The sequence below is a fragment of the Chelmon rostratus genome, chromosome 23 (assembly GCF_017976325.1).
Source record: "Chelmon rostratus isolate fCheRos1 chromosome 23, fCheRos1.pri, whole genome shotgun sequence".
In the NCBI taxonomy this organism is placed as follows: Eukaryota; Metazoa; Chordata; class Actinopteri; order Chaetodontiformes; family Chaetodontidae; genus Chelmon; species Chelmon rostratus.
In genome coordinates, this window is record NC_055680.1 from 12,527,207 (window position 1) to 12,540,823 (window position 13,617).

A 13,617-nucleotide genomic window follows, 5' to 3' on the forward strand; every position below is an offset into this window, starting at 1 on the left:
TTGATCAGATATTTTCTGATGCATTAATTGATTTTGAGCACTTGAGGGCATTTATATAGCTACCATATGATGTTAAAATGGCTAATGTGTTAGCAAACAGTTGCCTCTTTGCACATGTAGCAGACACAGCGTTCATTCGTTTCGGTCCAGCAACCCTTTAAGCTCTTTTTTGGTCTCCACCAACACCTCAAGGAATTATCTGGCTCGTTAGCTTCTATGTGCTCCACCATGTTCACTAGCTCGTCGCTAAACTTAATTTGGTGCTGGGCAGGTAGTGCACAGTGGATTTATATGGTTTCGCCCAAAACGGCTGCTCGCAGCTAGAAACAGTGAGCAATGGCCCGTAAAACCGAAACAACGAGCTGAAAGATGTTAAAATGTGAGTGAAGCTGAGTGGAACTGCATAATCATTTGTGGGTTTGTCACTGCGAGTCACTCCTTTTGCATTCCGCATTGTAATTTGATCTGTTGATCTATAAAAACATTGTGCAGCTTTACATTCTAATTTTGCAAATTTTTGAGCAAACTTTTGCGAATTTAGGCAACAGGTTTGCACGACTGCTTCAAACGAGACAAAATGAAACATCTAAGAAGATGCATTTGAGCAGTTTAGCTTTTTTGGTGAACTAGAAAAAAATGGGTTTGTAGAAAAACATTCTTATCTTCCTCAAAGGAGGGGATCCAAAAAAAAGTATTAGTGAATAAACTCAGGCAACATATATCGATATCAAATTTTAAACAATACGTAGTTTTGATAAAAGTGGCAGTGCTACAATGCACACAAACACATGAACAAAAAACACATTCACACTCGTACAGTACAGTTCTCATTGCAGGCCACACCACTACCACACTTGCTCTGGTCTTCATGTCCTTCAAGCTTAAGAGGGAAATACCACCCAATTTTAGCTCAAAAATACTCGCACGTTGTAGAAAAGTTTGGACCGTGTAACCTCTCTTCCTTCCAGAAACAAGGCAGAGGAGTTTGCCCTGCTTTCTAGCCCGGGATGTCACGCTGATGTACAGCTCCGCTGCACACACGCCGAGCTGGAGTGTTTTATTTTCCCGGGGATCGGGGGACATTTTCCAGCGTGAAGTCCATCACGCTGTCACAATAAAAGAGGCTTAAAGCACGAAAATGTCTCTCCGGGCTTCAAACTGAGTCGCCCTTTTTCATTCAATGACAGATTACAGTCTTTAGCTTTGGGGAAGAGCTGCTCATAAGTATCTGATTTTGGCTGTGATGTGGCTTAAAAACAGGAAACTGAGTGATATTCCCCTTTAACTGACCCCCACAAAAAAAGGTGCAATAGTAAATATGCATTGTAATACAGTAAATATCTCAATACTGGTCCATCAGATTGAGTCAGAGCAATGTTGCTGCTGATTGCTGGGCGAAGGCAACGTCTCAGTTTTTTTATATTCATGGTTCTTGCTTCTATGCTTGGTTGGACTCAGGAATGCTAGGGCAAAGAGTCCATGGGAAGTAGTGTTTCATACTCACAAAGCCCACTTTTTTTTCCCCTTCTTTTCTTTTTTGCAAGATAATCTGAGTCCGGTTCGTCCCTTTCTATTTCGAGCTTGGATTTCATCCATCTGTGCTCAGCAGATTAATTAAGTTCTTTGCAGGTTTCTAGGTTGTGTGTGAGGTCCACAGTGTATATAGTATGTATATGTGTGTGTGTGAGAGAGTGAGAAAGAGAGACGGAGGAGTGGAGGGCTGTGGAGGAATGAGGGAGTACAGGGTCAGAGCGAGGGGACAGGCTTGTTCAGTCAGCCGGCGGATGAAGAATTGATCCGGGGGGAAATCTTTTTCGCCGCAGAGGGAGAAACAGAAAAAGAAGTCGAGAGAAATTTGTCTGAGGAGTTATAAAAAAAAAAAAAATCCTCCTTTGTTGCATTTCTCCTCGTTTCAGCCTTCATATCTGAATTCCTGAAAACCTGTGATTGCATTAACATACTGCCCCCCCTCCCTCCGCTCTTTAGTCCAGACATCTTTCCCCTCTATGTCAGATTTTTGGGCTTTTTTTCAGTAGCGCCTTTTCTCTTTACTCCAGGATTTGTTTGTTCCAGGCAGGTCATCTCTCTTCTTTTCTGTCTCTCTGCCTCGTTCTCCCCCCCCCCCCACGCATCATTAGTGCTTGATCTCGGGGCCAGCTTTCACCTCTCCCCTCTCGTTGTGGATCTCTCTCCCCCTCTCTCCCTGCAGCTGATTGCTTGTTTTCTTGGATCAAAGTGCCGCCACTTCTTTTCACTTGTCATGTCCTCTCCTTGCTGCCTCCCGTCCTTCTTCGATCCTTCCTCTGAGTTTTACTTCTCCCTTTAGATTTCTTACATTCCGGCAGTGTCAAGGTGCTCTGTCCTTGGGTCCTTTTGGGACTTCCTCCTCGTGCATTCAGGTTTTAGTCTCTCCTTTTCAGCTTCCACTGTCTCTTTTTCAGTCTCCATTTTTGTTACATTCCAGGATTTTGTATCCTCTCTTTTTTCCTGAGGTGAGCCCGCCCCCTCCCTCAGGGTTTCTTTGGTCGCCCGTTGCGCGGCAGGTTCTCTACCGTGTTGCTGAGCCGGTACTTGACGATGATGCTGTGCACCGTGGACTTGGGCATCCTCAGCTCCTGCCCGATGGCCCCCTCTGACTTGCCGTCCTTCCAGAGGTCCACCACCCGCTGCCGCTGCACCACATCGTGCTCCTTGGTCTTCTGGCAAGCAGCGGCAGGCCCTCCAGCGGCTCCCCAAGCAGCTCCCCCGGTGGCCCCAGCAGCGGCAGCGGCTTCTGTGGGGGCAGACAAGCGGCAGACTGTAGTGGAGAGTCGGAGAGGGGAGCAGGATAATGTGACACTTTACTGGTCCCCGTAGGGAATTCTCTTTTAGTTAGCCTCCCTCCTCTGCAGGGAGGTCAGAGGTCAGAGGGGGAGCTACTGGAGCTGGCGGGGGTTCAGCGTCCTGCTCAAGGACACTTCAGCCGGCTGGGCGTCATGAGGGCTTGAACCAGTGTGCTCCACTTGAGGGGCAATGTCCCTAATTTCTACGCCCCTAAAGGATGAAGTTTTGTCTAGAATGTGGGACTCCTTTTAGTGCAGATGAGCAGCTTCCTCATGGCTGTACTGATGGCTGAAACAGGTTTTCCAAAATGCAATTCAAGATATTGAGCAAGTGCTGAGATACTGCCATGTGTGAGACAGCACAAAACAATCCGTCATTGGAGCATTTGGTGTATCATTACATTGTATAGCAAAAGTTCACAGAGTGCAGCTAAAGTCGTGGATGCGTAGTTAAAAAGTGCCACAGCAGACATGCATATTTCTGGGTATGTTTTGTGTACTGTGAGTGAGGGAGCTTCTCTCAGGAGATGGGCTATTAATGGAGGAAAGCTAGGAGGTCGCAAAAATCAGAGAACTGTGTTTTTATTTAACTCCGTCCACGTCTCCTGATCACTTTTTCCCTTCCCAACTGAGTCTAAAAAGGTCGGGAACCGGCGCGACCCCAATCAGGACTGTAAATGTGGCCTCATTTGCTGCATGCTTGCGCCCTGCCAGAGTTCAGGATGTTCAGACTCGGCTCGGCCTCCGCTCAGCTCAGCTGCTCGCCACGAGGCCCCCGCAAAGCGAAAACCCACAGAGTAGCAGCGCTCGCGCGACTATTTCTGAACAGCCAGCGCCGGGCCCAGCCCTCCACCGGTTCACTAGTCACAACACGACGTTTACACAACCAAACTCCTTCTGCGGTTTCTGTCCCTCTCAAAATACCTTGGTACAAAGTCCGAATGTTTTCTTGGCACGGCCAGATTCAGACAGGCTGAGCATAATGACATTTTCAGAGATAGGCCCTGGCTCTCTAAAATGCAATGCCTTTGACAGATGTCTCGGTCTACAATTACATAAATCAAGATACACCGAGTGAGAGGCAGGCGCAGCACTGAGAGAGCTGGCTGTTGTGGGTTTTAGGGCAAAGCTATTGGGGAATATCAGGTTTTACCAGTTATCTCTGCTACATCGCTGCTATCTAAACATCTCTGAACACGAATGCACATGCAGAGCGGAGAGTGTGTCTGGTGAGCATATGCTGTTACCAAACTAATTATGAGAAAATAAATTCACAAACTGCCAGTGCAGCGCTCTGACAGACTGCAGGCGAGGGGAGTCGGACAAGAGGCCAAAACAGAACAGATTCGCTTTTTTATTTTTTACGGTTTTAATTCTGAAGCTTTGAAACCCAGTAAGTAATGAGAGCCACAACAGGACTTCAAAGGAGAAAATAAACATGCTTGAAAGAGAAAATAGTCCTCAGACAGGTTTGATAACACTCCGGACTGTGCTTTACTGTTGCACAATGTACCGCTGAGCCGAGTAGTGAGGTTTTGAGGTTGGACATGTTAAGAGATGAAAATGCCTTAATATAGCAGCGCAGCACGTTTGTGTTTGATTTTGGTAATGTCTATTTCAGGTGTCTATCTGGCAGCCACATCAGAAACTCTGCTACAGATGTTTTTTTTCCAATATGGACTCCTTTCTGGATTTTGAAGGTTTCACAACTTAAGCTGCTCAGGGAGATAAAGCATCTATTGGACGTGTTTAATCAGGTAGTTCTTTTAACGACTATATTGAAATTTAAGAGTTAAATAACACTGACTTGATCATAAAACCATAGCGCATAGACATTTTCCTGCAATACCCAATTCCCACAGTCAGTAATTCTGATGAAGCCTGAGCATTTTTTAAATTTTCTTCGCTAACTGCTTTTCCACAACAACATAACCATATAAAGATGGAACTCCTCAGATGATATCTTTAAATAGAACCAACATTTTGGACGGGTTTTTGCCCATCATCAGCGCAAGTTGCCAAGTAATCAAGTCCAGATCTCCAAAGCCAGATTTGCGCTCGTCTGTCAGGGTGTCGTGGAGGCTCTGCGGCTTTCCTGGAGCTGATGTCTCCAAAATGTAACAACACTGAGGCTACAGAGACCACAATAACAGTGATTAGTGAGATTGGGCTGCTTGTGTTTTCTCATACATGTCTGATGTTGCAAGAGATTATCTGGGGGAAAAAAACCCTCTCCTTTGCAGTAATTTTACAACCCAGATTCCAAATAAGTTGGGATGTTGTGTAAAACAAAACAGAATGTGATAGTTCGCTAATCCTTTTTGACATATGCTCAATTGAAAACAGCACAAAGACGACATATTTAATGTTTTACCTTGATTGATTGATTTTTGTAAATATCTGCGTATTCTGAGTCTGATGCAGCAACACACGTTAAACAAGTTGGGACAGGAGCAACAAAAGACTGGGAAAGTTGTGGAACGCTCCAAAAACACCTGTTTGGAACATTCGACAGGTAAACAGGTTGATTGGTAACAGGTGATAGTATCATGATGAAAGTATGAAAGGAGCATCCTGGGCGGAGACGGAGCGAGGTTCGCTTCTTTGTGAATGATTGCATTCTGTTTTATGTTTCAAACGGCTCACAACTTTTTTTGGAATCTGGGTTGAAGACAAACTTGGAGTCATTTGGTGTGCAGACCTCCACAGAGTGAGCTCAAAGGAGCAGTGCAGCCGCTTAGTATTTCACTTCCACAAAGCTGTGAGACTTGCAAGAGTTGCCTTCAGAAAGAATGGTCAGGATCGAAGCAGCACAGGCCTTTTAGTTGCTAGTCTGTGCCGAGCCCCCGAAAACACTGGATCCTTCATTTCCCACAATGCAACCCAGTCCTCGCCTGGTAAATGCCTGCATCTGTCAAATCCCTCAACCCCAGTGTGTGATGCAGGCATCGGTAACCCTGATGACATCACTTTGACGTCATGTGGGTTAATCTGTGACACTAACGCCTCATGACAACTAAACAGAACTTTGTGTGTGTGCGCCTCTTTAAACACGTTTACGTTGTTGAATTAGCATTTTAGCAAAAGGCATGTTCTGCTCTGAATCTTTGCATAATTATCTTTTACCACCAAGTAAATGAATAAAACATTGGAATCCTTCAGGTATATAATGAATGCACAACATGACCTTAAACCTGTAGTGCGGAACCTTTGTCTCCCCCTTTTGGCAGTTAGAGTAATTACACAAACAATGTCAACATGTTCATGACACCAAAGGCTCCACTACACTCCATGCTGTAGCCTACTCTGTCAGGAAACCAATTTCCTGGTTGATGTAAAACACATCACTACTGGTGTGCCAGCATGGGAGAGACCTAATTTAAAACTACTATCGGTGTATTTACAGCAAGTATAAAGCAGGAATTTACACTGAACTCTACGTTGCATTGCTCATGGGAATGCAAAACAAAAAATCAGCTACTATGGAGCAAAAATCAGTAGGTGTCAACAGGTGTCAGCAAACCCACTGTCATGGCTGCTTGGAAATATCTCCGACTCACAAGCAATATGAGGAAGTCTTGCAATATATAATCGGAATTTAAGTGGAAGGAAGTGTGTGGACAGATGACTGAAGTGGGGACATTTAACAGGAATCTGATTCATGATACAATAATTAGCACTGAATTTCAACATATTGTATACCTTGTCATAAATACAAGAGAAAAAACAGAGATTTAACTGGCAGTGACGCTTAATCAGCCTTGTGTGAGCTCGTCTGGTGAGCACCTGAATGCAACGGACGTTAGTACAGCTTGAATAAAGTACTAACTCTGCTGTTGCTGTTGTGCTCCAACAATCAACAGGTTAAATCCTCTGCTGAGCTATAAATCGGTTCCTGTGCCAGAGGCAGCTACAGTGAGATTGCAAAAACACCTCCGCAAAGAAGCATAAATCTGGCTTAAACTGCCAGCTTGCCAAGTGTCAAGCAGATCAAACAAACTGGTATTCTTGTATAAATTACCTTGAATACTATAATTATGGATGCCTTGATGCCTTTGATGTTTGTCATTACCGACTGTGACACATTCACCTCTCTCTCGCTCTCTCACACTCAGATTCACAGACAGAGCACTCGCACTGGCCGTTGAAGCCTCATGTTCCCTCGTAACTGACCACGTAAGTGGTTTCACAGTAAGATAAAACATTTTTCCGCAGGCAAACCGTATATATTTCTTAATCAAAACTACATCGGCTCACATGTAAAAACTAAAAATGCCACTTTTTTTTTTACAGCTGAGCCTTTATCAAAATGAAAAAAAAATCCCTGGAATTAATTCCAAAACACGGGGTTTTCATCAACGGAGCTTCACTGACCTGATATGAAGGATCCGGGCGGCATCTGGCTGTAGTTGGCCCCTCCCATGTGTAGGGCGCTCGGCGGGGCGGGGGTGAAGGGGGCTCCGTAGTTCTGAGGGGTTGCGTAGGGTCCCGGAGGAATGGGCTGCAAAGAGGAAGAGAGGTTTTTTTTCAGCAATCACGTGCGCGCAGGAAGTGATTTATAGAGACAGAAGATATAACAATAAGAGAAATAAGAGAAACCACCTCCAGGTTATATAAGCTGATACAAAAATAATCTGCTGACTTTACAGTTGAGGAGTGAAAAATCACAGGTCGGTGACAAGATAATGGGCTCTGTGTTTTAATTGGCCGTCCTCCATCTATTATTTTTCCACGGAGTGCAGGCAGCTCGAGCGGGTTTCAACCTGTGAGCGGAGCTGTTATTTTAAGTGTGTGTGTGTGTTTAAAAAAAAAAAAAAAAGGCAGGCCGCTGACCGGGGGCGTGTGCGTCTCAGTGCCCTTGCTGGCCAGTCGGCTAAGGATGCTCCTCTCAGACATCTGCAGGCGGGCGGCGATGGGCGGGACTCTGGACAGCGTGGCCGGTAGCCGGGTCACGTCGGCCTTCATGTCACTCAGCAGCTCCTCCAACTGGTTCAACACTGCAATGACAACGACAAACGCATCAACGGCTACGGGCACACTGGAAGGAAGCACTGATGCTCCACTTCTAATCCAAATTTTCACATTTTAGCTTCAGCTTTCTGCTTCTTTTGCACCTCTTGTTAATCATTGGATACAAATGTTGTCTTTGTTTCCTTCTGAAACTCATGAGCTGGTATGAATTAAGCATTTTCATTTCATGTCCGGGGTCACTTCAATTCAAGAAAAGTAAAATAAATCTTTTCCTAGTTTTTTAAAAGTTATTATGGTGATAAGTATGTTGCTTGTTAATATTTACAGGGTTTGAACACTATAAATAGCTTGTTAAAAAGTCTCATCATCTCATCTCATCTCATCTCTCATCTTTTAACCCCCCCCATAAGCACATTTTTCGCTCTATTTTTACAAGCGATTTCTGTTCCCATCCTTTGTTATCTCGCCTCTCTGTCATCACATGTCTACATGGACTTCATCACTGATTGGAGACAATTTGATAAAAATGTTTACGAGCATTCACAAAGCTCAGCAGAAACACGAGACAGGACTGTTGGAGCACTGAGCACGTTATCCTCTCGACAGAACAATATAAACATGGACAGACTTGCCAGGGAGCCAGAGAGGAAATGTTTGGAGCTATCAGTTAACATGGTGTAAGCTTATCTGCCTGGCTTTACTGAAGTCAGCTTCAGGCAGAGTGATTTGGTGGCTGCGGCAGGAAAGACCGATTGAGCAACGGCGCTTTGAGATGTGCTGATGCGTATCTCTCTTTTTATTGTACGCCTGCAATTATCCGTCTTCCAATCTCAGTCTCTCTGTTTGCTTCCTTCACACACACTGAATTTGTGGTTTTAATTAACTGTACAGACAAAATGATTGGCATCATCCCACCAGGCCTGACCTTTGTGCAGGACAGCGTTGGCCGGCTTGTTGCCCGCCAGTGACTCCTTGCTGAGGTGCTGGTGCGACTCCGCGAGGCACTCCACCTCTGCAAAGCGCGCATTGAGCGCCATGGCGGGGTGGCTGGGGTCCTGGGTCATGTTCAGGTAGGCCGCCCGTCGCAGCTGCTCCTCTATCACCAGCGCCTGCTCCAACAGCTGGAGGACGAGGATGAAAATGTATTTATTGGATTGTATTGTATGGCCATAAACTCATGTTTAAGAGCCTGACTGATCTCTAACACTTCATGCCAAAAGCTCTTCAAGCAAAATTAATTTACTTTCTGTTTGGGACTAAAGGGAAATGATGCTCTTGTTGTGCTAACAGATATTAATTAAACTACTATTCTAGTTTTACGCTTTGCTAATGCTGTTGTGAAAATGAACCAGAATCATTCACTTGTCATGTTCAGTTGTTCTGTGATTTCACTGCAAAGCTTTGGTCAGATTTGATGTTTCTTGTATGTATTTCTACATATGTATTTTGAATATTAGGACTAAGAGATTATTTTCCTTGTACAGGGTAAATATTTCATGCAAAAATGTGGAATTACTAAATGGATACACTTTTGCTAAACCCTTAAAAAGTACACCAGACATGTCAAACTAATTCCATAAAGGGCCATGTGGCTTTCCTTCCAACCAAGGGGGAGCACACCAGGTTGGAATCAATTAATCAGCTGATCTCAGTCTTCAGTTGATAACTAAGTGATCCCTTGATGTTGATTGGTTGGCCTGGTGTGCTCCTCCTCGGTTGGAACGAAAACCTGCAGCCACACGGCCCTTTATGGAATCAGTTTGACATGCTGAAGTACAGTAACACTAAAAACAAAACCCAACAAAAACAGCCCAAATATTCCCATCATCACACTCACAGATGTACACAGAATTCTTTCAAGCATATTTGGTCTCAAATTGTACAAAAACATTTTTTCTGTTTTGTTTTTACTATTTTTTGAGTTTGATATACTATCGACCATGACTGCGCCTTCCACCTCTATTATTTTGCACAGTTTTTTTTATGATAAATGGAAAATGGAGATATATCTTCATCAGCTCAGTTTGAAATAAAGGGTTTTAGAAACCAAAGATTTTTAACTGTTCTGAAAGTGTCCTCAGCTGTCTCACCACCATCAACAATTCGTTGTAATGTTTTACAGCTGTGAGAATTTCCTTTGTGCACTGCATTGTGGGATACTACTTTGCATCAGCAGCACACTCCAAAAAGTTTTTGAGTTTACTTTAATTTTCCCAGTGTGAACACATTAACCACTCAAAACCAGCTTAGAAGTTGTATCAAGTATGGAACCGGGGCACACGTCCATACCAAACACTGGTGTTTTATTTTGGCAAATAGGATGAATTTATGAGGAATTATTTGTTGTTGCCCAAATCTGTGATTGAGACTAATATGTACAGACATGTGTATCTTGGCAATAAAAAATGAAAAACAGCAACAGAATGAGACAGATATGTGTGCAGAACAATGACAGCAGATTAGGTTATTATTTCTTATGTGTGAACATCACAGAAGAGCTCAGCGTCTTGTTGACAAGCAGATTCCTGCACTGTTCTGGCATTCAAGACATTTATCAAATCAGTGCTTCAAACATTTCAGTCTCTGCAGTGAATGAGAGACTCTATATAACTTCGGCTCCTCCCCTGCACAGCTGAACTCAATGATTGCATTGAGAGGCGTTAGGATCCAGTTCAAGATCTGAATGACAACAGAGAACAAGATAAAAAGTCCAATAAAGAAATAAACTTCTGATAACTTGGCAAGAGAGATCACCGGAAATGAAGGGAGTAAAATAGACAGAGATACAGTAAATGAGGATGTTGAGGGCAGGATCTGAAACATGTGAGCCGGTCAAAAACAGGATGGAGGTTTTCCAGAAGTGCAGCGATCAGCAGTACCATTAAGCCAATATGTGGGTCTAGGGGCATCTGTCATCCGACCATCAAAGAAGTCACATGATCGAAGACACTGCGAAATGTTACTAAAGTAGGTTGTTTGCATAAAAGTATGTCTGGGTTTTGTTTTTTGTTTTTTTTTACAGAAACCAAGTTTTGTTGGCTTTGAATGGCTGGTCATGTTTGGCTTCTAATTCTAATAAAGGGTTTTGTAGAGAAAAATATTTCTCGGGTATGGAAACAAATGTATTATTAGTACAAAAAACTAAATAAAGGCTAACTTGGAAAAAAATGAAAGATTAATCTAGTGTGTCTCTGCTTCGGACAGTCAAGGTTAAACTTTGGGGGGTCTCGTCCTACCTTGAAGCGTCGAGCCAGGAACTTGTTCTTCATCTCCAGGAAGTTGCCTTTATTCGCCTGCGATTTGAAAGGCTCATTGACGATGGCGAACTGGGGATCGTTCTGGATGTCCTGCCATCGGGCATAGCCATGACTGGCATGGGGGTCAAGGGTCAGCTTTTTTTTAACACTTTGGTTAGAAGACAGTGTGCAGCAGTGCTATGTGGGTCAACATCTTCCCTACCCAACATCATAAACTTAGCAATACAGTGAAGCTAAAAAAGGGAAGGATTCCTGATTTTTTTTCTAATGTAGAAGTTATGAACCACATAAGAATTAAAGGAGTTCAAAATATCTCTTTTTTGCCAAGAATAACCTGACGAGGTCAACAGACGCTTAGCATGACTTAGCATGCAGTAAAGACTAGCATAAAAAGCTAAAAGGGGACACAGCTAGCTTTGCTCTGCCTAAAGATCAAAAATATATTTGGGATTTTTTGTGGTTTTATAAGGAGTTACTATTATAATGGAAAAACATTTATATATAACCAAGATCGACAGTGCTCTTAAGTCTGTGCGTTAAGTATAGCTAAAGCCAGGAGACAATTAGCATGACTTAGCATAAAAACTAGTGAAAAGAGCAAGGGAATAAGCTAGTCTGGCTCTGGCTCCAGTTAAAAAATATGCCTACCAGCACAAATTAACTCCTTGGAAGAAAAAGCTACAGCACATATCTCCTCCCTAAACAACAAACAGTATTTTATATTTATAAAATATTTTATATTTTCTATGTTTGTATGGATTGAACAAATGAGATACACTGACCTTTAGAAAGCGTTGATAAGTCTATTTTTAAACTTTGGACGGAGCCAAGCTAGCTGTTTCCTGCACATTCCAGTCAATTATGCTAAGCGTGGCTAAAAGCCTCCTGGCTCCAGCTCCATCCTTAAAAGAACAGTTTTGAGACATACGCTTCTTCACTTTATAGCAAAAAATAGATGAGAAGACGTATACCACTCTCATAAATGTCCATTCAATATAGAGCACCTCTGTCAAAACGTCAAAATGTCTCCTTGGTTGGCTAATTTGAACATTGCTAACCAGGCTATCTGTTTACCCCTGCTTCCTGTCTTCATGCTAACTTAAGCAACAAACTTGAGAGTGACATCAATCTACTCATATAACCCTTTAAAAGAAAGCAATCCCAAAATATTAAGCTGTTCCTTTATGCTCAGCATTGCTTTCCAAGGGTGAATCATTACATTTTTCATTTTCTTAAAATACAAAATTGCTTTTTTTTTAAGCTAAAAATAGGTTTCAGGCAGCCTCTGAAGCATTTCTCCCGTTTAACTTCAGTCTAACTAGGTTTATGTGAATGCTGCATGGCCTTAATTACCATAATAGAGGGAACAACATGAACTAAATGAGCCACTACATCAGCTTCCAGCAGACACAGTTTGCTGTTTACTGAGCTCTGGCTGGCTTGTTGACTTATTACGCTGGGCTTCTGCCGGCTGATAGAAAAATACACACACCGGGGTCATCGCCCGGGCAACTGCTGTCAAGGATACATCACGATTCCCGCCAGCAGCCAGAAGTCGTGTCGGCGGTGCCAGATCTCGTTCATCTTCCCCGAGGAGATGGCAGCACGCTCCTCGTTCTGCCAAAGAGTGTGCAGCTCTGCGGGGTGAAGCCAACACAAAGTGAGACGGAGGCTGCTGGTCTCAAAGTGCTTAGCTAGCTGAAACCTGGCTGCAGGTGTTTCCACGGAACAAAGAGCTTTTCTGGGTTTGTGCTCGCGGTGAAGATCGTTCTGGCTCACTGCTGCCTTTATGCAGAAGCTCTGGGGAGCGGGGGGAATGGCTTTTGTATTAGTTGTGAATTCTATGTTGTTTAGACTACTTAGTGGCGTGTTTGGACAACTTTGCAAGTTATTTTCACCTTTTCACCTTTCTCTCCTCATCTTTCGGGGATCCTCTAGTATTTTTATTGAAGAAAAATGTTGATCCTCTCAATCCTAAACAATGTGTCTAAGCTACATTACATTTATTTTTTGAATGATGCATACAGATCGCTGTATATCTAACGAACAGGGATACATTTCTTGCTTAGAATATTGAAGAACAGAATAGAATTGCTCTGATAACATCTGTTTTGCTCTTGCAATTACAACTTTTATTAGCTGGCGCTGATCTGTCGGGGGTTCTTCCCGTGTCCTGCTGACAATCCTGAGATTTAGAGAAAATCTTTGCAGACCTGACAGTGTCACCAGTTGAAGAGAAAACAAGCATCCAGGCCTGAAAACACCCTTCCCAGGTGTAACCACTTCCACCTTAACAAGAAGCTACTGCTGCATTCATGTCACACTTGTAAATAGTTCATGTCAATTCAAAACTGTGACTGGAAAACTACGATTATTCTTAAAGCTCTGGTATATCCAATTTTTTAGGTTAATAATCCGGAAGTGCCTGAAAAATCAAAAAGTCGGATTTCTTGTTCAAGGTAATTAAAGCTAGCTTGTAAAAACTGTCATATCGCCAATTAAGGCTGCAACAATTCTTTTCATTGTCATATAATCTGCTGACAGTTTTCCTGATTAATCCTCTGGTC

The 13,617-nt window shown here is 43.1% G+C and overlaps 1 protein-coding gene across 3 annotated transcripts in view; it reads right to left on the bottom strand.

The window, feature by feature from the left end:
* The window catches only part of chd3 (chromodomain helicase DNA binding protein 3), a 42,542-nt gene that overhangs the window by 6,227 nt on the left and 22,698 nt on the right, over positions 1-13,617 (bottom strand). For 2 of the 3 annotated variants that reach the window (XM_041965787.1, XM_041965788.1), the window contains exons 35-40: positions 12,579-12,687; positions 11,030-11,162; positions 8,719-8,914; positions 7,656-7,819; positions 7,197-7,323; positions 2,197-2,773 (exon numbers count right to left, since the gene is read on the bottom strand). In XM_041965787.1, coding sequence (XP_041821721.1) covers positions 2,511-2,773; positions 7,197-7,323; positions 7,656-7,819; positions 8,719-8,914; positions 11,030-11,162; positions 12,579-12,687 — 992 coding nt within the window. In that variant the 3' untranslated portion in view covers positions 2,197-2,510. Of the gene's footprint in view, positions 1-2,196; positions 2,774-7,196; positions 7,324-7,655; positions 7,820-8,718; positions 8,915-11,029; positions 11,163-12,578; positions 12,688-13,617 lie in introns of those variants that run through there. The other variant, XM_041965789.1, reaches the window with a different exon arrangement.